This window comes from Thamnophis elegans, chromosome 3, assembly GCF_009769535.1.
Source record: "Thamnophis elegans isolate rThaEle1 chromosome 3, rThaEle1.pri, whole genome shotgun sequence".
NCBI classification, from domain to species: Eukaryota; Metazoa; Chordata; class Lepidosauria; order Squamata; family Colubridae; genus Thamnophis; species Thamnophis elegans.
In genome coordinates, this window is record NC_045543.1 from 92,238,851 (window position 1) to 92,259,143 (window position 20,293).

Here is a 20,293-nt window from a genome sequence, read left to right on the forward strand (position 1 = left end):
CCTCTAAGATTTCATTTCAGAGACTTTTTTCCGCATGTAGAGGACTTTTTGATTCTTATCAAAGATTGGAAAGAAAATTGGATCATCTGATTTCAAAATATGAAGCAAAAACTGAGATTGTTGAATGTTTAAATGCTCCTGAAATACAAACGGAAAATGTGAGAAATGGTGTCTGGTCTATCTCAGAGGAAGAAAGGAGGGGGGAAGCTATAAAGAAGACTCATTTAAAAAGACAGTGTGCAGGAGGAATGGAAAATCCACCCTTGAGAATTAAAGTTAATTTGGAAAATATTACAAGCCCAGGACAACATTATTATTATTTCATCACTGATATTCAGAGTCCAAAGGTGCCAAAATATCTTTGTCTGGATTTGATTATGAAAACATTTGGTAAATTTATCCAACGTGTGGCAATTGGCTGGAGAGGATCTTGCTATTGGAGAGACACTGGCTGATAGATGGAACAACGTAATTTAAAATCTAGCTAAATCTGATTACCTTAATGTGTAATAGATATAGCTGAAAAATGACTGATATGGATAGTAATATATATAATTTGGAACTGGCTGATAGATTGAAGAACACAACTGAAAACTAGTTAAACCTAATTGCTTTTTCTTGTAACAGATATAGTTGAATAATAATTGATACTGATAGTAATGTATATAATGTGGAGTTGATATGATAACTAACAATTGGAAGATTATACATAAAGAGTATTAAATACAATAATTATCACTATTAAAATAAATAAAATACATACAATCAAATGTTAATCAATACTGGGAAAATGTTATGATATATGATATAATTAAATATTATGGATGTTCAGCTAAAATAGGATATGAGGATTTGATGATAATAGAGGATTTTATAAATAAGTAAATGAATTGTCAGCATGTATTATGGATTAATTATGTAATGCATAGCTAAGGATGAAGGATGTTTAAATAACCATAGGTAATGAAAACTGGAGGTATAATGATGTTGTTATGGTAAATATTCGAGTTAAGATATTTGAATTAATATGAGTTAATGGAAGAGAAGCACCAAAGCATGTTGTAACCAGTTGATATACTTCTTTTTTTTTCTCATGATAGACACCTGTGTTTTGTTTCGTTTTCCTGCCTTGTCTCTTGTCGTTTTTGTCTTTTTTTGTATTATTTTTATTTTTTATTTTTATTTTTTATCTGTCCTTTCTTCTTCTTTTTTTTCCCCCTTTTTTTTGATTTTTTCCTCTCCCACCGGTGTGGGCAGGGATTGGTCAAGATTATTACTTTTATCAATATTGCTAAATAATAATTACAGTTAAATGAAAATGGATATATAAAAAGCTATTGCAGCAACAATAAAACTAAAATCCATAAGGTTTTTTTTTTTCATCATCACTTCTCAACAAACTAATACCATCGATTTTCTTTCATTTTCAATGCAAAGTTGTTTTTTTAAAGAAAAATAAATGGCATTCTGTTCTGTCAACAATCATAACATTCAAGTGAACCATCCTCATAAAAGCAGAGCTATCTTACAAGATGTGATTCATCTATTGCCACAACAAAACATTTTCATGCACGGTAGAAAATACAAAAAGCACCCAAGTTGAATAATGCTTCACTGTTTGTTCTTACGCTTTCTGAGCATGTTTGTTCCTGCTTTATTCCTTAATACAGGTAGTCATCAACTTACAATCATAAATTCAGTGACCGTTTAAAACTACAACGATGCTAAAGGACTTACAACCTGTATCCAAAGTTACGGCCATTGCAATGATCCCATTTTTGGTCAGAAACATCTTGTGCTTCTATACAGTCTTGTGCTAGCAAGAGAATAAAAGGTTACAGAAGAGAAACTGGGTCCCCAACTTTTGACTTCATCCATGAATTGGCATCATCCATGCAAGCCCCAATACATTAAGTTTGTGGGAATGTGGTTTCCAGCAGGGAAAAAAAAAAGACTTTTATAAAAGGAGAGCAGGATAAAACATTTCCAGATATGCCAACATAAATATTTCAAAGTTACTTTTTCATCACCTTTCTAACTAAACAATTGCTATCCAAAGCACTGGTTAAAGAATGGCTATCTATACTACACTACTAAAGGACAAGTCCTTGTCTTACTTTCTATTTTAACTGTAACATATATTGACGAAAACACTTTCTCATATTTTCACATTCAACTTTCTTCACAAGCATTTTGATTTTGCAAGTGGACAGCATATAGTTCACTGGTAGTCTGGGTATGTTGCGTACATCTACACAACATAGTTTCTCTGCTTGGTAATGTTTCTCCACACCCTCTGTAAATCTCAAAACTTGCTGGCTTGTGTTTCTGATATGTTTGGAACTACAGACCTAGCAGGCAACACCTCAGTAGCTATGCAGCTCAAGTAGCCAAAAACAGAATGAATAAAATGGTGCCAATTTGTGCCTTCTGTTTCAAACAACTGCTCCCATACCTTCTAGTGCTCTGTGAATTAACACATCTCTTCCATCTTCCTTCACAAAGACATTCTGACCACAGTCCAGAATGTCATGTCCATATGTACATAGGTACTTAAAGTTTGTGAACTTTTCTGAATTTTCAGTATTTCTGCATAATTATTCCCTAAAATGTGATCTGTTCTCCACACAAGTCCTAAAACTAAATAAAGAGAACCCAATTAAACAAATGAGTCAGAAACATGCTTGTTAATCGATTTATTAAAGTTGACCCATACACATACACATTTTACAGTGAGCTGCAAAATATTTCTTCCAATAGTTTTCTTTGGGAAAAATAGCAAAATAAAATGGATTTTTGAAATAATTAAGAATGCATTGTGAGGCCTCAACATTTTTGTTCATAGGGTTAGATCAGTGTTACTGAGAGAATGCTGTGAACACAACATTTTAATGAATTCAAAGTGAATATGTTAATTCAGCACATTCTGAAAATGTTACATATCAGCAAAACCACTGCAATAATATGTTGTTTTAGCTTTGTTTATTATAGAAACAATAACAATCTCTCAGTGTTTTCTCTTGAAATAGCATCTTTGGAATTTGTAATCTACTTCCAAATCTGGAAAGTCTATTGTATAGTAATGTGATTTGGTTACAAAAAAGGCATAGCAATATTAGCTTAACTTTAACAGTAATTTCCAATTGATAGAAGATAATCATTCTGTTTCTTTCTGCATTGGTCAGACCTAATCTCAACTATCAGAATTCCTCAGTTTATGACCATTCACTTAATAGAGCTGAGGTGGCACAGTGGTTAAATGCAGCACTGCAGGCTACTTCAGCTGACTGCAGTTCTGCTGTTCAAATCTCACCGGCTCAAGGTTGACTCAGCCTTCCATCTTTCCGAGGTGGGTAAAATGAGGACCTGGATTGTTGTTGGTGGCAATATGCAGACTCTGTAAACCGCTTAGAGAGGGCTGAAAGCCCTGTGAAGCGGTATATAAGTCTAACTGCTACTGCTACTTAATGACTATTCAAAGTTACAATTACGCTGAAAAAAATGACTTAGGGCCAGTTCTTGAACCTAGACTGTTGCAGTGTTTCTGCAATCATGTGATCAAAATTTGGCAACTGAAATGTATTTATAATAGTTCCAAAATTGTGGAGTTATTTTTGATTGCCATTTGTTGTGATCTTTCCTGGGGGCTGCCAACAAGCAAAGTCAATGGGGGAAGCTGGATTTATTTAATGTCTACGTGATTCACTTAACTACTGTGGTAATTCACTTAACCACCTCAGCAAAAAAAGGTTGTAAAATCAAGCATTATTCAACCACATAGCTTAGTGGAGGATGTTCCACTCCCAATTGTGGTCCTAAGTTGAAGAGTACCTATTTTTGGACACCATTATACCATTTGAATTTTATTGATGGTAGCAATTATATTTCTAATAGGATATTATATGCAATCATGCCATTTATAAAACAGGTTTCTTGGTTCACCATCATGGGTTTAGTATGTGTGACTTTTAAACGGAACCTTTAAAAAAAGAGTTATGTCCATTTATTCAGTTGTAACAATAACACATTTACATTAATTTACATGACATCAATTTAATTAACAAGCAACTTTTAATTTTCATTTCTAAATATTTATGATACACTAATTAGAATTGTTTCAGAGTGTATGATTTCGGCTAAATTTGGAAGGGCAATAAACATAGTTAAGTTCAATATTCTACAGGTTACATACAAAATAACCTAATAGAGCTTATATTCGAAAAAATGAACCTTTATGACATTTATCAGAAATTCTGAGGAACTGATATCAATCACTGTATATACTGGTATCATTAAACCAAACAGTTTTAATAATTTATGAATGGAAGTTTGATTTTCTATAGACTAGGACATTTGTTTGATCAATTGCTTTTCAGAAATGTATATAAAAAAGAGGATTTATCCCGTCCCCCCCCCCCCATGATTAAGATAACCTTCAAGGAAATATACAAAGACATTTAAAAACATTTTTTTTAAAAAATCAGACATTCAAGAAAACTAATTCCATGGGCCCACTTAAAGACATATGTATGTAGCATGTGAGTATTCACATTATGACTACAGTTCAGCCCAAAATTTCTGTTGCTAAGTGAGACATTTGTTGTGAATTTTACCCAATTTTATGAGTTTTCTTGCCACAGTTGTTAAGTTAGTAACACAGTTGTTAAGTGAATCTGGCTTCCCCATTGACTTTGCTTGTCAGAAGGTCAAAAAAGGAGATCATATGACTCCAGGACACTAAACTGTCATAAATGTGAGTCAGTTGCCAAGCATCTGAATTTTGATCACATGACCATGGGAATACTGCAATGCTCGTAACTGTGAAAAATGGTCACATCACTTTTTTTCAGTAATACTTCAAAGAGTTACTAATTGATCTGTGGCAAGTTGAGAATTACCTGTACTTCTCTATTTAAAGAGTTGATATAACTGCCTATGTCATGCAGTAATTCTACAAACATGCTCTCCCTAGGTAGCTCACAACAACCAGTTAAAATAATATACTTTCCCATTTCCATTTTGTTATATTTAAAATAGTGCCCACATTTTTTTATGATCCAGAACAACTTGATTATAGAACACTCTTTAGTAATGCAGATAATGTAATAACAGATGTCCTATCGGCTTTATATAAATAGGCATAAAGACGTACTATGCTGCAGTAAGAGATCTGAACTTCAGTGTCTGAAAATCAACCAGTGAAGTGCTATAAAGGACTCATCCATAATAACAATTATATGGCATATTTACAAAACTCTTTATAAGATGGAAGGCCTTCAGAGAATACAAGCATATTTCTAGCTTATGTTTATTACAGTGGATCTTCTGATTAATTTTCTCTTTAAGAAATTTAACAGAAGCATAAATTAAAACAATTGGCCCCAACACTATTAATCACTTTATATAGCCAAAGGGGTTAATATAATTATCCCCCAAATGCCTCTTTTTTCTCATTATTTTCCCAATACATCTTCAACAGTCACAATGAATCACACAGGTCTCTAGCTAAATAAGGCTTTCTTTTATCTACACTGGTGCTTTGCTACAAAAGCAATAAACCCAAACCTACTCAGTTCACATGTGCATTAAATGATGGATGTTTGTCATCTATTGATCAACATGGATAATTGAATTTTGAATCTGCCTTGCAAAATATATCCAGCTGTAAATATGTAAATTGATTAGAATAGTAAATAAAGAAAAAAACAATTGGAAAGTTTGTCATCTTTATCTCTGAATGCCAAATTCTACTACAATTATGTCTTTTGTTTTCCTTGGACAACAGCCATAGTCAGGTCATACATCTTTAAGAATAAATAATAGCAGTTAGACTTATATAGCAGTTAGAGTTATATACCACTTCATAGGGCTTTCAGTCCTCTCTAAGCGGTTTACAGAGTCAGCATATTGCCCGCAACAATCCGGGTCCTCATTTTACCCACCTCGGAAGGATGGAAGGCTGAGTCAACCTTGAGCGGTGAGATTTGAACAGCCAAACTGTAGAACTGCAGTCAGCTGAAGTAGCCTGCAGTGCTGCACTCTAACCACTGCGCCACCTCGGCTCAAATAAGAGAAAAACTACATACAAAATTCTTAAAGATGGATAAAAAGTGCACTCACCTTCAACTGGAAGTATGCAAGATGGGCTTGTCACTTAATTTTTAAAAATAGTTCAGAACTATGCTATTTTGTTCTTTGAAATATTAATAATCACAATTGCATCTAATGTTATGGAAGTGGGTCCTCATTTACATATCTGAAATTATCCTTGCTTCCCCATTTGTTATAAAGTCCCTCTAAGAAATTTTGAGAATTAACATGAGCGTAATTAGTAAGAGTACCACGTACCAGTCATCTTTGTTCTACAGGCAGTGAGGCACAATTATATGCAATTCTGGATGACAGCTGGATGTGCACATATTTATATCTTTGTATAAGTGACTTTTAGTTGAGGCCCTTGTGTAGACTTCAAAGGCAAAAAGTTGGCCTATCCCTGCTTGATTAAGAATTAAAGTTTATGAGATTATTTGTGGGGTGAGCAATTAAATATGTAGATATATATGTTCAGGAGGTGTAATCTGTAGACACATTAAATTATTTGTTTTAATGACTGTTATAGCAGCACTATATTATGTGAATGAAAAACTTCAAATATTTGCCTGTTGGCGTATGTCACTGTACTTTTCAAACACATTTAAAATAAATGCATTTTTCATTTTAATCAATCAATACAATTCTTTGGTCAACTAGGAGATGAAGAAGAGGAGGAGGAGAATGGGACAATTAAAATTAACCATTGTAAAATCCCCCTGATGTGATTAAATTACTGCTGCATTTCACTTTACCATTCAAACAATTGGGATCTGAAATCAAAATAACGGCAAAGTTAAAAACAACTAAAGTTAAATATCTTCCATCTTAAACAAACTTAGGTCTAGGTAAATCTAATTATATATATGAAATAAAACTTTTGAAGAACATTAGATGACCTTTACGTAGATGCAAACCTATGAGAGTAAGTAGGTAATGGTAAAATATTTTAATAACTACCATACCAACAACTATCATTGTTTTAATTGTAAAATGGTGATCAATCCTAATAAGCTCTGTATTTTTTATACAAAGTAACTACTGTTCTAAAACCTGGGAACTAACAACACAACCAGCCTACCTTTAAAACCTTACTACTTCTATTTTGGCCGTATTTTGTCTTCCTTTTCCTGTGATAATAAGATGAGACAGCCATTCCTGCTTTATTAACAACATGTTGCTGCTAAATATATGAAGAATCCACATGGGCCTGCTAATATGCTCCAGGTAATTGTGCCTTTTACAAAACAGCATGATTCAATAACTACGCCCATTAAAGTAGGCTTATTTTTGAAAACACCTACCCCTTTCCCATTAACCATATTCTGAATTATAAGAATATGGTGGGATGTAGTGATGCTATTTCACCCCTGTCAGTTTCAGTTACAAAAACATTTGTTCAATGGACTGTCCTTCTGTAACATTCGGATTGTATAATACAAATAAAGCAGAAGCATGTTTGCAATCTCACCCAGTGACCATTCCTTGGCGAGAGAACAGACTAACTATTCAGAAGCAATTTTCTTCAGACTGAATTTATGTGCTGACCGTATAAGATCACTTCCCATAATAACCCTCCCCCTACCCAGTGTTAAATACAATCTGTCTCCCACTCACTGTAATAATAATGTGCAAATGACTGTAATTTTGCAGACATGAAACAGCCTAAAGTGAAACATGTCTAAACAAGAGGTTGATTTTGAAAAATGGGGGCTATTAACCAAATAAGTAAAATATATATTATTCAAAAAGAAAAAAAAGAAAAGAAAAATCCAACAGTGACCTGTGTAAGTACTATTTTATTTAATTCCTCCTCCAAAAAGCCCTAATCATCTCAATGTTGATTTCTTATAAATAGTAATGTGAAAAGCAGTGAGTAAAAATGAGATGAAATATTTGCAATTTCATTGGAAAAACAACATGGGAAAAACAAAAGCAAAGGAAGAAAAATATTTTCAGAGGTTCATCTATGAGTATTGGTCACTGACATTCTCTTTATCCAGAATTATTATTATTATCCAATACTTAGTTCAAATATGCTTTTAGCAATATTCTGTAAAACAAAAAGATCCAAATATCATATGCTGATTAGTTAGCATAATATACATTTATTAATGTTCATACTTTTCCCTTTTTCTACCATCTTTCAAATACCTTGACAACATAGTCATATTTTTATTTTATAATCTGATTTCTATTTAAGTAAATCTTATACATAGTTTCAGAATACACCATGTTTTAGAGTACACATATATAGGGGTTGTCAAAGTGCAATCTTATTAAGACTTAATTGTTCACAGTTCTGTTAAAAATTACTTTGAAGTCTCATCTACAAACTTTATTTAACACACTGGCAAAAACAGTGCTTCACAATTAGGTGAAAAAACAGCACAACAAAAACATTTCAAAGCAGTTTACAAAGTGTAGAGTTTTATTATTATTGCTAAACATTTTTATTGCAATCTTCATTTCTTTAACCAACAAATTTCACCTTGTTTCAAAAGCTCATTTGCTATTGTTAGCATATTGCTGTGTATTCTGAGACACTGTGTGGGAATACAACCTAAGAATTGGAACAAAGCTTTATTTAAATTGCACTGCACTGCTATAAACAGACCTATTTTCCAGACTCCTCACTTCCAAGAAACCTTCCATTTTTAGCAAGACTGTAGTTATTTAAAATGCATCAAAAAGTGTTTCTCAAACTTGATTATTCCTCAATTCAACCGCTTTAAAATTTACTATTTTTCCTCCCAGTTTGCTGCTGACATAAGATCCTGTAATGAAGTTCAAGTCATTCATCTATTTACTGTTATCTATTTAGAGAGAGTGGGGGGAGGGAGACAAGGGGGGGGGGGAGAGAGAGATGGCTGAATTTGCAGTATTTATGAACTGAGATGCTTAATACACTACTGACATTTCAATAGGTATAGAACTGGCTATCTCAGCTCTTCCTGAAATAGCATTAGCCTCAGCATTAACTACTTCTCCTAAATTCCCTTTACTACAGTATATCCCATATAAAGTGTCACTCAATCACTTAATCCTTTCTCCAAGTAAAAGAGACGGTTTTCTGGCACTAATTTCCATAACTTTTTTGTAATTTCCTGAATAAGAAGGTTATACAACTTTTTCTGAGCTTCAAGAATCTGCTATGCAAAAATATCTTTTATACCAAATTGAATTTGGATAGTGGACACGGTAGAGGGAAACAATGATTTAGTTTTCTCTTTGCAAGACCAGATTATGTCGCAGAACTAAAAATTAAAAGGGCTCTTCTTGTTGCATTCAAGATTTCCCAATCAAATATCCAGTTTGCCTTCCTGGAGGGTTCAAATTTTACAACTGAATCTACAGACCCAAGTTCTTACTTTTTTTAGCAGGCAGTATCAGAATTATAATTTTAAGAGATGAATTACAAATTGTGATCTTTTTTACTAGTTAACAATGAATTATTGGCATGGATTAATATAATTACTCTGTGCTTCATAAGGTCTAAATCATAACTGCAAAGTGCATAACTGAACAAAGCAGAATTTATTTCTATACAAATATAGTCTTGCATTATTGTCATTAAACTATACTACAGTTCACACATTGCACTAATGATTTTGTTAAATTTTGTTGAATAAGCCACAATGGTCAGGATCACAAAGAATTCTGTGCCATAAATATATAAAAAATAACAAACTACATGAGTAGTATAAATTAAACCAAATCAAACAAAATCACCTAATAAATTAGTGACATATGTGGCTATTTCATGATTGGTGTGTTTGTAATCAAAACCCTTCCTTCCATAACATTTGTTGGATGAATTTACAACTGTACCAAAATTTAGTGGCAGTGCAGAACTGTTCCAACCATTGTTAACTCATTAAAAAAGAAACTCAATTATGGAAGTTTTTTGCAGAAGAATTTTAGGGCAATTGGCAAATATGTAAGATGTGAGCAAGAATAACTGGGCATTGTGTACATTGGCTACACTTGTAAGTCTTTTTGACCTCAACAGCAGTGGTAAGCACACAAAGCGGCTCAACCCTAGGTTTGATCAAATGCAATTCTTGCCAGGCAAATATATTGTTTCAAGGAGGCTCATCATATTTATTCATCCAGAGATTTAGCACCAAATATCGAGCCGAGAACAGAATAGCTTTTGGGTATCAAAATATCAAACCACACAATTGAGCGCAAGCTGTTATAATTTGAAACCCCATACTTCAAATTTTATACTTTTAACATTTGGAGAAAATTGTTCTTTATCTGTTGAAGTATTTCTTTAAAAACGCGTTCCTGATTCCCATTGATGAAAGATAACAGCAAAACCAAAAGCTTTTAAAGAAGCTATAAAACACATATGTCCATCTAAACAATGGCTGCTATTAACTATCGTGCACATGCTTAATGGTTTATTAGGCATGACCTCTGAGAGCACTATCTTCCAATAACTGGACGTTTTGATTATTTCAGGTTTTGCTTAAGTATGTAAAATAGGCTGTCTGGAACAAAATAACATACTCTGTACAGAAAGAGTGGGGGAAGGGCTACCGAGATAGGTTCCGCCAATGCAGACTTTGCAATTTTCTGACACCAGAATATACCACAGCTTTAGTACATTCTTGGTTGTACATCTACAACAAAATATAATTCTTGATGAAGTGCTTCACTGCAAAGAGGTTAACTGGGGGAAGGGCGACCAGAAAATAATTGCATTCTCACTCATGTGTTCACGCGGTTGGTAAGTGGTTTCTTCCTATTCCAGTTCACTGCTTGCAGCAGTAAATCAGCAAGCTGGAAACAAAAGGGTTACTCCTCTCCATAATAAAAATCGAAATGCCCTACTTAAGTCATATTGTAAAAATGAGCAGAAAATAAAGTGTGGAAAAACGAAGGGAGAAGGGTGAGAAAAGGCGATCGCGCAGCATGTCGGCTGAATACCCCTGCAAAGCAAAGAGAATGGGGGAAGGAGAAAGAGACTGTTTTCCTTTGGGAAAATATCTCTCCCTCTCACACGCACCCCTTTCTGCTCTGGAAAACACACATCAATATCAGAAAAGACCTACGTACAAAGTCAAATGGTACAGAGAGTCAGTGGGGGGGGGGAGAGAAAACACTCGGAGAAACGGTAAGATTTTTCAATTGGTTCTTGGAAAAGGCGCACAAGGAAGCCATTAATTGTGGCTTTGCCTGCAGACGCAAATCTTGGACGCTGAAATGGTATAAACGAGGGAGTCCCCCTTATTCCGTCTCTGGGATATATGGTGCAGTCCTACCCACTCCTTACCTGATCCTTTCATTTAAATAAAACGTATAGGCTAATGCCGTAATTGAAATAGGAAACATATTTATATCTTGCTGTAGCAAGAGACTTGCCTAATGGAGGACTCCTATAGGCTGAGGATTGCAAAATACAAGACTGTGTCTGTATGTGGGTGTGCGCGCATTTCTCACACCCTCCGGCAGCTAAGAAGAACCACCATCCAATGAGACGGCTCAGTTTCATAAAAGCTGGCTTCTGATTGGACAGAAGGGAAAGGGCATTGGGAACAAAGAAAAGTCCCTTTCAGGTACGGGAGTCTAGGCTTGCTTCACACTCTAGCTTCTCTCCAGTTCTGATTTCTGCTGTTCAGTAGTGCAGTAAAGGCAGCTTGATTTATGCAGTGTGTGTAAGAGAGCGAGCTCATGTGAGAAAATGAAAGGCTCTATGTTTTCAAGGTTTTTTTATTTCAATTTAGAAAAAAGCCTTTAATGGTTCACGAAATCTGGTGCTCTTTTCTTCAAAAGCCCCCCCTTAATCTGTCGAGGAAATTAATTTTTTTTCCAAAAATAAAAAAAAAATCGACTGCAACCATACACACTCATTGCACTTGTAGAAGGAAAAGGTCAACTCGATTCGATACAGTAAGTACGACTTCGTGTGTATCGATAGCACTTAGAGGGGATATCTTAGAGCTATCTTATCTCTCTTATCTGTCTCTTTTTCATATGAAAAGGGGAGCGAGCGTTAAGAAAGATGTGCATTGCAAAGAAAGCTTGGTTGTAGGTGGGTTTAAAACAAAAATACACCAAAGGGTACGTAGGAGAGGGTGAAAGCATTGCAATTTCTCACACAAATCATCCTGGAAAGTACACTTGAGGGGAAGAGCAGGGGGGAAGGAGCGCGCTAAAGCGTATTACCTTTTGGGGTTTAACTGACCAAATGGGGGAAATTAAAAAACAAAAACAAAAACAGATTTAAAGATCGCCTTGTTCCTTGCTTCAAGATCAGCCCTAAAACAAAAGCTTGATAAAGAAAACCGAATTTAAGATCCTTTGGAAGGGAAAGATTTTCTTCTGTCACATGCAAATAAACAATCTGCTGTTAAAAGTGGGGCAGGAGGAGGATGCCCGTGTGTTGTGGGTGCAGTGAACATTTTTCTACCACCCTTAAAAAGCTGCTCCGGTTCCCCTATCCCGCCCATAGAACTGCCATGATCCAATAAAGAAAATACTAATTTGAATGCCACGGAATGTTTCGTTGTGCTGTAGAGAGAAAGAGAAGAGAGGCATTTAAAAATCCGCCACGAAGCCATCCTCCTCATGGCGAATTCCTGATGGCACCGAATTCAGAGAAAGGGCGAGAAAGGGGACGATCGCCCTCCTCCCACTGCAACAGACGGTTTGCAAACCTGGGGTGCTCATTTCACCTCTTATATCGGGAGTAGTCACTTCTCGGGAGCAGCGTTTCAGATGCATAACTTGTAGCTGCTCCAGCCCCAGCAGGTAGGGAGGGGGAAAGAGGGGATGAAGGAAGAGAGGAAATAGATTCCCCCCCTCCGCCTTTTAAAGACCAGATCAGTATTTTCTTGATACGGTTGTCACCCATTTTTTGTTCTCACGACAACCAATTGAGCCCTTGATCCTCACGTGATGTGAAAAGCTTGAACTGTAACAAAATCGCTCCTTTTAGGTGGTTGGTTGCTACTAACCCGCCCATCCCCCTCCCTCCCTGCCTCCCTCTTCTGTTTTCTCCCTGATACATTTCCAGCGAACCGACTCTGCAGTTTCCAATCTATCAACAATTCATTACCGTTTTTTTATCTTCCAAACACCAGCTAATTAAAAATACTAAAGCCAAGATCGAAAGGCGAGAAGGGAAGAAGGAAATGTGAAAGATGAACCAGCGTTGGCTGAAACATTTTTCGAGAGTAGAAGGGAGGACCAAACAAAATCTCTGTTCTAAAAATAATGACACATTTTATCTCTTCGGATTCTTAATTACCGAATGGCTCATTCTGTGATCTGTTTGTTTTAAAACTACATCTCCTCTCCAGGAACTGGTATTTAATTGGGGGAAAAAAAGACCTATTCCCTCAAAAACTTTCAATCATTTTCTCTGTTTAGGAATATTTGCTTCATTTTCAGACTTTCTTTTTTTTCAACACTCCATCAGATGTTTTGATAACTGGTTCATCAGACCCTGATTTTATTCTTCTCCTTCTCCCTTCCATTCCCCCCCCCTCAAGTTAGTTCAAGAAGTCAGATCTGTGAGCACCGGAGGAGAAAAAAAACCCCACTTCCCAACTAACAGGCGGAATCCAGCCCAGATTTTCAGTCCTTTCCCTCCCCCCCCTTCACTAATTTTCCTCGATGTTAGCACATTCTGCCTTGTAACAACCGGACGCCTGTAGGTTTGTTTCATGGAATCATTACTTACTGATCAGGATGGCTACAGAAGCTGGAACTGAAGACTGGATGTGAACTTGCGGAAAACGTTTTTCAATTTTTATTTCTTTATTACAATCATATCTTGGTGCTTGTTCAAGGAAAGAAGAAAAAAAGGATTTTTTGTGTGCTTGTGGCTTCTGGTGTTTTGAATGTGAAATACTATCTTTCAGCCTGTGAAGTTGTGAGGAACAAAATACTTAAGAAGGAAAACCATATTTTTTTAAAAAAAAAAAGGTGGGAGGAAAGAACCTCTTTTGTGTGCCAAAAAGGAAGGAAATATGTTTCTTGACGATTACAGTGCCCGAAATGTTAGTTGGTTTTTACTTCTTGATTACTTGCTCTTTAAGTAAAATGAAGTGGGATATTGAGTTCTTGCTGAGACCAGCAAGAACAGAATTTTGATTTCTCTGGCTTAATTTTTAAAAAAATGATAAAGGATTAAAGGTAAGCAATGTACATAATATATATCTAAATATTTGGACATGGACATTAAGAGAAAAAAGATTCCTTTAAAAATAATTTTAGCTAAGCTGTGTCAAGCACACACTTTCTTGCGGTTAGAGGCCACCTTGGTATAGAACGTTTAAAGTGTATGTCTTAATCAGTTTCCTGTACAGTCAGTAATACTATATTTAACAGTCTGAGCAGTAGGTGACCTAAGTGGACATTAGAACCACTTTGAGATGTGTTATCTTAAATGCATTTTAAATAAAAATGGTGCATTCCTTTCCCTCAGATTAAAATCTTAGAATGAATGTACTTTTATTGTTATTTTGTTCTCAGAGATACTTCCTTTCAGAAACAAGCTAATTCAGTCTAGGGAACAGATACAGAACTTGAAGGGGGTGGTGATTCTCCCCCCCCCCATAATGGGGAAAATGGGTTTTAGAGAGAGAGGTTTCCTCATTGTGCTTAAATGATACAGAATCACATTTGATAGTTTTGAATTTTGTGGAATTAAATGCTGCAATTTAAGAGTATAATTATTTTGGGCTTGGGTTTTTTTGGTTGGTTTGTTTTTTGGGCACATGGCATTTTAAGAAATTATCATGGATGATGGGATGCAACCGTAGAAAAGAGGCTTATTATCAAAGGCTTCAGTTTTACAGACATGTCAAAAATTAATATATGGAATGTCTTTTCTTATGTGCCTCTAATATCAGTTTGACTGTATTCTGATAAGACCCAGCCAAGAAATATTCGACTTTTCCCCTTCCTCACAGGAAAAGGTGGACCTGGACTTCAGGGTATATACCCAGATATACCTGGGGGAGGAAAGCAAGAAGAGTTACACTTTAAAAAGTCCCACGGAGATAAACGAATGTCCCCTTATCTACAAAGGAAAGTTCGTCTGATTTTTACTCAAGAGTTCTCATCTTCAGGATGTCATTGAACACTTCCACTGCTGGCAAATGTGTGGATCCAAACACAGTTGATACCTATGACAGTGGTGATGACTGGGAAATCGGGGTTGGGAATTTAATAATTGATTTGGATGCAGATTTGGAAAAAGACAGACAAAAGTTTGAGATGAATAATTCTACCAATTCCAAGGATTGTGGGAGTCTTGCTTCTAGTGGAATTAATCCTACCTCAGCCTTAGCTGATGGCCTAAAATTTTCTTCTGTTCAGCCCCCTGCTTCTCAGGGGAATTCCTCACACAAAGAAACTAGCAAATCAAAAGTGAAAAGGAGTAAAACTTCGAAGGATGCTAGTAAATCTCTGCCTTCTGCTGCCTTGTATGGAATTCCTGAAATCAGCAGTGCTGGCAAGAGGCAGGAAGTCCAAGGGCGCCCAAGCGAGGCAGGTGGCATGAATTCAGCACTGGGTCAAAGTATGAACAGCAGCCCAAATGGCAATAATAGTACCACCAGCATCAATAACAACACTCTTGCCAATTGTGGGAAAACTAAGGAGGAGAAAACAGGTAAAACCCAAGCCAGCAGAGGCTCCAAGCGGGATAAAGATGGAGGGAAATCCAGGAAAGACCGGCAACTTGATCTACAGCAAGGACCCTCAAATAACTCTAGCCAAACTGCTCCTGGGCACTTGTACAGTTTTGGGGCCAAGGGAGGTTGTGCTGGGAGCAGCATCCCTTTCAATTGTACCTCCTCCTCCACAGCTGGGGATGTGAACAAAAGTGCTCCAGATTCAGGGTTAATGGGGAACTCTATTTTGGTAAAGAAAGAAGAGGAAGAAGAGGAAAGCCACAGGAGAATAAAAAAGCTGAAAACAGAAAAGGTAGGAGTAATTCACCATTCATTGTTCGATAAATTTTGTACAACTCTGCTTCTGTTTGTATGTGGTTCATTATTTCTTTATAGTTAATGTTCTGAATTGCCTACCTATGGCCTGGGGTTATATGTTATCTGACATGGAGTGTTTGGTTTTTAGGAAAAGATGTCTAAATTGTCACTTTGATGGGTTTTGCTTTCATTGTGTTTTATCTTGCAAGTTGGGAGGTTGTTGTGATTGCTGTTTGGAATGAAGCCTTTTGTGTGTATCCTACATTGAAATCCTGGTGGTGTCTGTTGGAGGAGGGGGGGAGGGGAGGTGTTCTGTCTCTCCAGGTATCTGAATAACTTGCACCATCCTTTGATTTACAAGGAAGAGCGATTAAACAGGTTCTTGATTCCTTTAGCTCCTTGAATTAGAGAGATAATCTTGGTGTGGGTGTGGGGAGAAGGAGTTGTTAGAGAGTTATTGCCTCTTGTACAAAAGCCAAGACGCTCTACATAATTCAGAAACTGCCATAAGGCATGCTTTGTCAGCAGGCATGCCGTGTGCTTAGAAGCTGTTTGGTGCAAGTCCAGTGGGGGAGGGGAACCCACACTGTCCTGAAATCTGTGTGTACAACCTTTATCTCCAAATATAGATGAACACTTTGTCCTCTGTCCAGAAGTCTCTTTTCTTCTTATCTACATTCTCAGAGAGTTCCTGGATGTGCACTGCGTGTTTGTTGAATAGCTGAAAAAATGTGTGTGTTTTTCTTCCTCTTCACTAAAGTCTGAAGAATGTGCTCTGTTAAGGATAAATGGCCTTGCATTGTGAGGGGAAGTGGAAGCTACTGATTTCTCTTGGCTGCTCACTGGGGCAGGGTTTGGGGTAAGCACCAATTGTTCTGTATCCAGAAGACAGAAGGTTTCTTTGTCATCCAGGGAGCTATTGTTGCGTTATAATTAAGACTCAAATTAATTCCACAGGTTGTTTAAACAAAAGACAACCCCTCCCTACTTCCATGCAGAGCAATGGTTTGCAACATGATTGTATACAATTGTCTTGACATTATTCCTCTTTACAATTCCCAGCCTAATGTCCAAAAGTGAGAAAGTTTTTAGCTGGCTTATTTAGTACACTACAGCTTAAAGAACTCTGAAAATGTGCTATTTAAAAGGCATTTGGTGAATTTGCACAATATACTTTAGTAAATATTAGGCTCCTGTAACTCCTCAACAGGAAACTGTTTGCTGCAAAAAATTGTGTGGTTTAAAAAATGATCGCCAAGGTAATTAATTTAGAGCACATAAACCTTATATAATATATAAAATTAATTTCTAATTATAAGCCTGCAAACTAGGGCTTTGAATGGTGATTCAACACTACCTCTTTCTCCCCCCCTCCCCTGCTGCTACCTTCAGCCAATTAAAAAAAACACTAGCTCAGTTTACATCCTAAATTTGGTTTGTCTTCTGAGTTAGTGCAGTGTTTCTCCTTGGTCTGAAAACTATCCTAAAATCCAATGCTTGTTTTTTTTTTTTAATTAACTTAGTACAGTAGGCATTTGCTTTTGTTGCCAATAGTCTTCAAATTGTAGTTCTCTAATCTGCTTTAACTATCTAGATAAATTGCTCTAATCCAGTCTTCACAATAGTTGTGGTTAAAGAGTCAGAGCCATTTGATTGGATTCAGTGGATGCCTGGAATGTGGGAGGTGCTGCCCTTTTGTAACCCCCTTAGCCTTTTAATCTTTCAGCCAAATGTTCACATTCAACAATTTTGTTTAGCTGGCAATCTGAACATTTCAGTATCTCAAAGGCTGCTGTCATGGCAACAAGAGATTAGAGAGTGGTGTGGTTTTCTCCAGTTTTTGTGTTCCTTTTCATACTAGTCGCACAAGAAATTATATGAGGAATGAATTCATACACAAGCAAGTACATTTCAGCCAGTGTAATGTAAATGAGGTAATGTGTAAACTAGGAACAAACCAGTCTGGAGTAGCTTTTTGCCAAAAGAGCACTTCTCATTTCAGTTCTTGTCTGTATAGAATTGGTAGAGCTTGAATTACTAGTAACACCCACTGCTGCAGCCTTATATTGACTTTAATGGCTTCACTTGTTAGAGCCCTGCAGAGCTGCCCATTGTCTCTGGAAGGAGGATGTTGGCTTACTGTCTTAAACATCCTGAGTTTTTTTTTCTTTTACTGTTGAGGGAAATTCCTTTTAATCAAGTCATGTGAATGTAAAACTAATAATATGGCTGTTTTTCAAACAGTATTTAAAAACAAACATTCAAGGGCAGCCTTGCTTGAAAAAAAACCCTGAAAATTAAATTGGCCTTTATTGAGAGACAAGTTGGGGAAGAGCCCAAAATAAAATCTTTCTTGGCTTCAGCATGGATCTGGCAACAGTGGGTGAATGAATCAGTTTATACACTTAAATCTGGATGTCTTTTAACTTGTTTCTTTTTTAAATTAAGCAATCGCTGAACATTTAAACTCTGAGGTTTCTTTCTTGGAATAGGGCTTTTTTTTTTAACAACAACAATAACAAAAAGACAGTTAAAGCTTCCTTAATGGTGTGATTCCAATTTATTTTCTTATGTATTGCTGAATTGCCAATTTTAGGTTTTTTCTGTTTATCTTTTGAAGCCATGTGAAAATATGTTCAGTGGAATCTTTTGGCATCCACTAATTATTTCTTTTAAGTTTGCAAAATGTCAGAGGTTATGTGCTTGTTCAACCCTTTTGGTATTTAGCATACCAATTACATGTTTCAGTGAGTAAAACAAAGGAAAAGATTTGGTTGCCAGGAAGTGACAGGAGGGGCTGGAATGTTAAAACCTGCTCCATTTCAACATTGCCAAATTTCAACTATCAAGTTACAGAAAAATTTAATCAACCTAAGATTTGTCTGTCTGGAGTTTTTTGATATTTTGCCTACTGTTTTTCTGCGTGTTCATCCAACACTTTGCATGATAATTTTATATAACTTCATATATAATGTTATATAATGTGTATAATATACCTTAATGCATTTAAGTAGGATATGTGTTGTTAATTGGTTGTTCTTTAGAAGAAGAAGTAGAGGATGAGCTGTTCACTGTTTTATCAGCATGCAGAGTAATTTTCTGTTGTAATTAGGTTGCTTCTTTGTATTCATGTACATTTATTATAGTGTGAAACTTGTAGTACACATTCTGAACTTTTTCATGTTTCCTTTAATGTTGAAGGATAGTGAACATTTTGAAAATGTTTTGACTACATGAGGTTATGGAAGTATATGTTGTTTGTATGTAAATATGCCCATGAATGCTAGGATTTGGGACTCATTTATTCATAGTTGAGTGAGAGAAGGGGCAGAAAGGTCACGGATTGTAGCTAAGAACAAAGTCCATTGTGATTTGACAGCAAACAGTTTTGAAAGCTACATAAGAGATTTAGCTGTTGAAAACACTGATAACTACTGGGTGCTTAACAATGAGCTCAGTTCAGAGTTCTTAATGTCCTATATAGGGTTGTCTAGTAGTGTGACCACATTTGGCTGGGAGGGGGGCGGTGGAGGTGAAGAGATGCTGTCTTTAGGCTGAGGAAAGCTTTCTTTGTGAACATACTGACCCCCTCAGACAAGGTCCATTCTGTATTGAATTCCTCAGTAAGGTTAAAGTAACACTGAAACAGTAGAGAATGGTGAGAAATATTTATACAGCAGAATATTTAAAGAGATTTCCTCATTGTGAACAAATGGGAAAAACAAATTGATTTGACATGAGATAGCAGAAAATGTTACCATTATAAATAATTTCATAAATACCCAGTTGAAAAAAAGCAAAAAAATATAAAGCTATATTGATATTAAATTTATTCTTTTTATTTTAAGAAGTTTTCCTTTAAGCCCTTTTTAATGGTAGCTATATAAGTACTATTTTTGTAAAGCAGCATTTCATGGTTCAGTAATTGAAAAGAATGTTAATGCTGCCAAGCATAAATATCATATAACCACAGAGGTGTTCAATAACAAAATTCCAAGTAAAGTGGAATGTGTGCATACTACTTCAAGTTTTCAGAGTAAAACAGAGATGAATAAACTCATTGGCTGATCTTTGTTTTTAGATTTCAAATGTTTAACTGTAACTTTATAGAATAATCATAAATTGCTAAAATAAAAAAACTCAGGGACGATATATATTATAGTCACCCATATTTTTAATGAAAGGTTTGTTTGACACTGAATAATTGAGAATACACATAATCAACTCCAGCAGGCAACCACAATGAGGGT

At 35.9% G+C, this 20,293-nt stretch overlaps 1 protein-coding gene across 4 annotated transcripts in view; it reads left to right on the forward strand.

Moving 5' to 3' along the window:
• Positions 1 to 11,695: 11,695 nt before the first annotated feature.
• Positions 11,696 to 20,293, forward strand: part of ZNF608 (zinc finger protein 608) — a 114,259-nt gene continuing 105,661 nt past the window's right edge. For 2 of the 4 annotated variants that reach the window (XM_032213437.1, XM_032213440.1), the window contains exons 1-2: positions 11,696 to 11,991; positions 15,021 to 16,038. In XM_032213437.1, the coding sequence (XP_032069328.1) occupies positions 15,181 to 16,038 (858 nt within the window). In that variant the 5' untranslated portion in view covers positions 11,696 to 11,991; positions 15,021 to 15,180. Of the gene's footprint in view, positions 11,992 to 12,596; positions 12,853 to 12,881; positions 14,242 to 15,020; positions 16,039 to 20,293 lie in introns of those variants that run through there. The other 2 variants (XM_032213439.1, XM_032213438.1) reach the window with 2 other exon arrangements.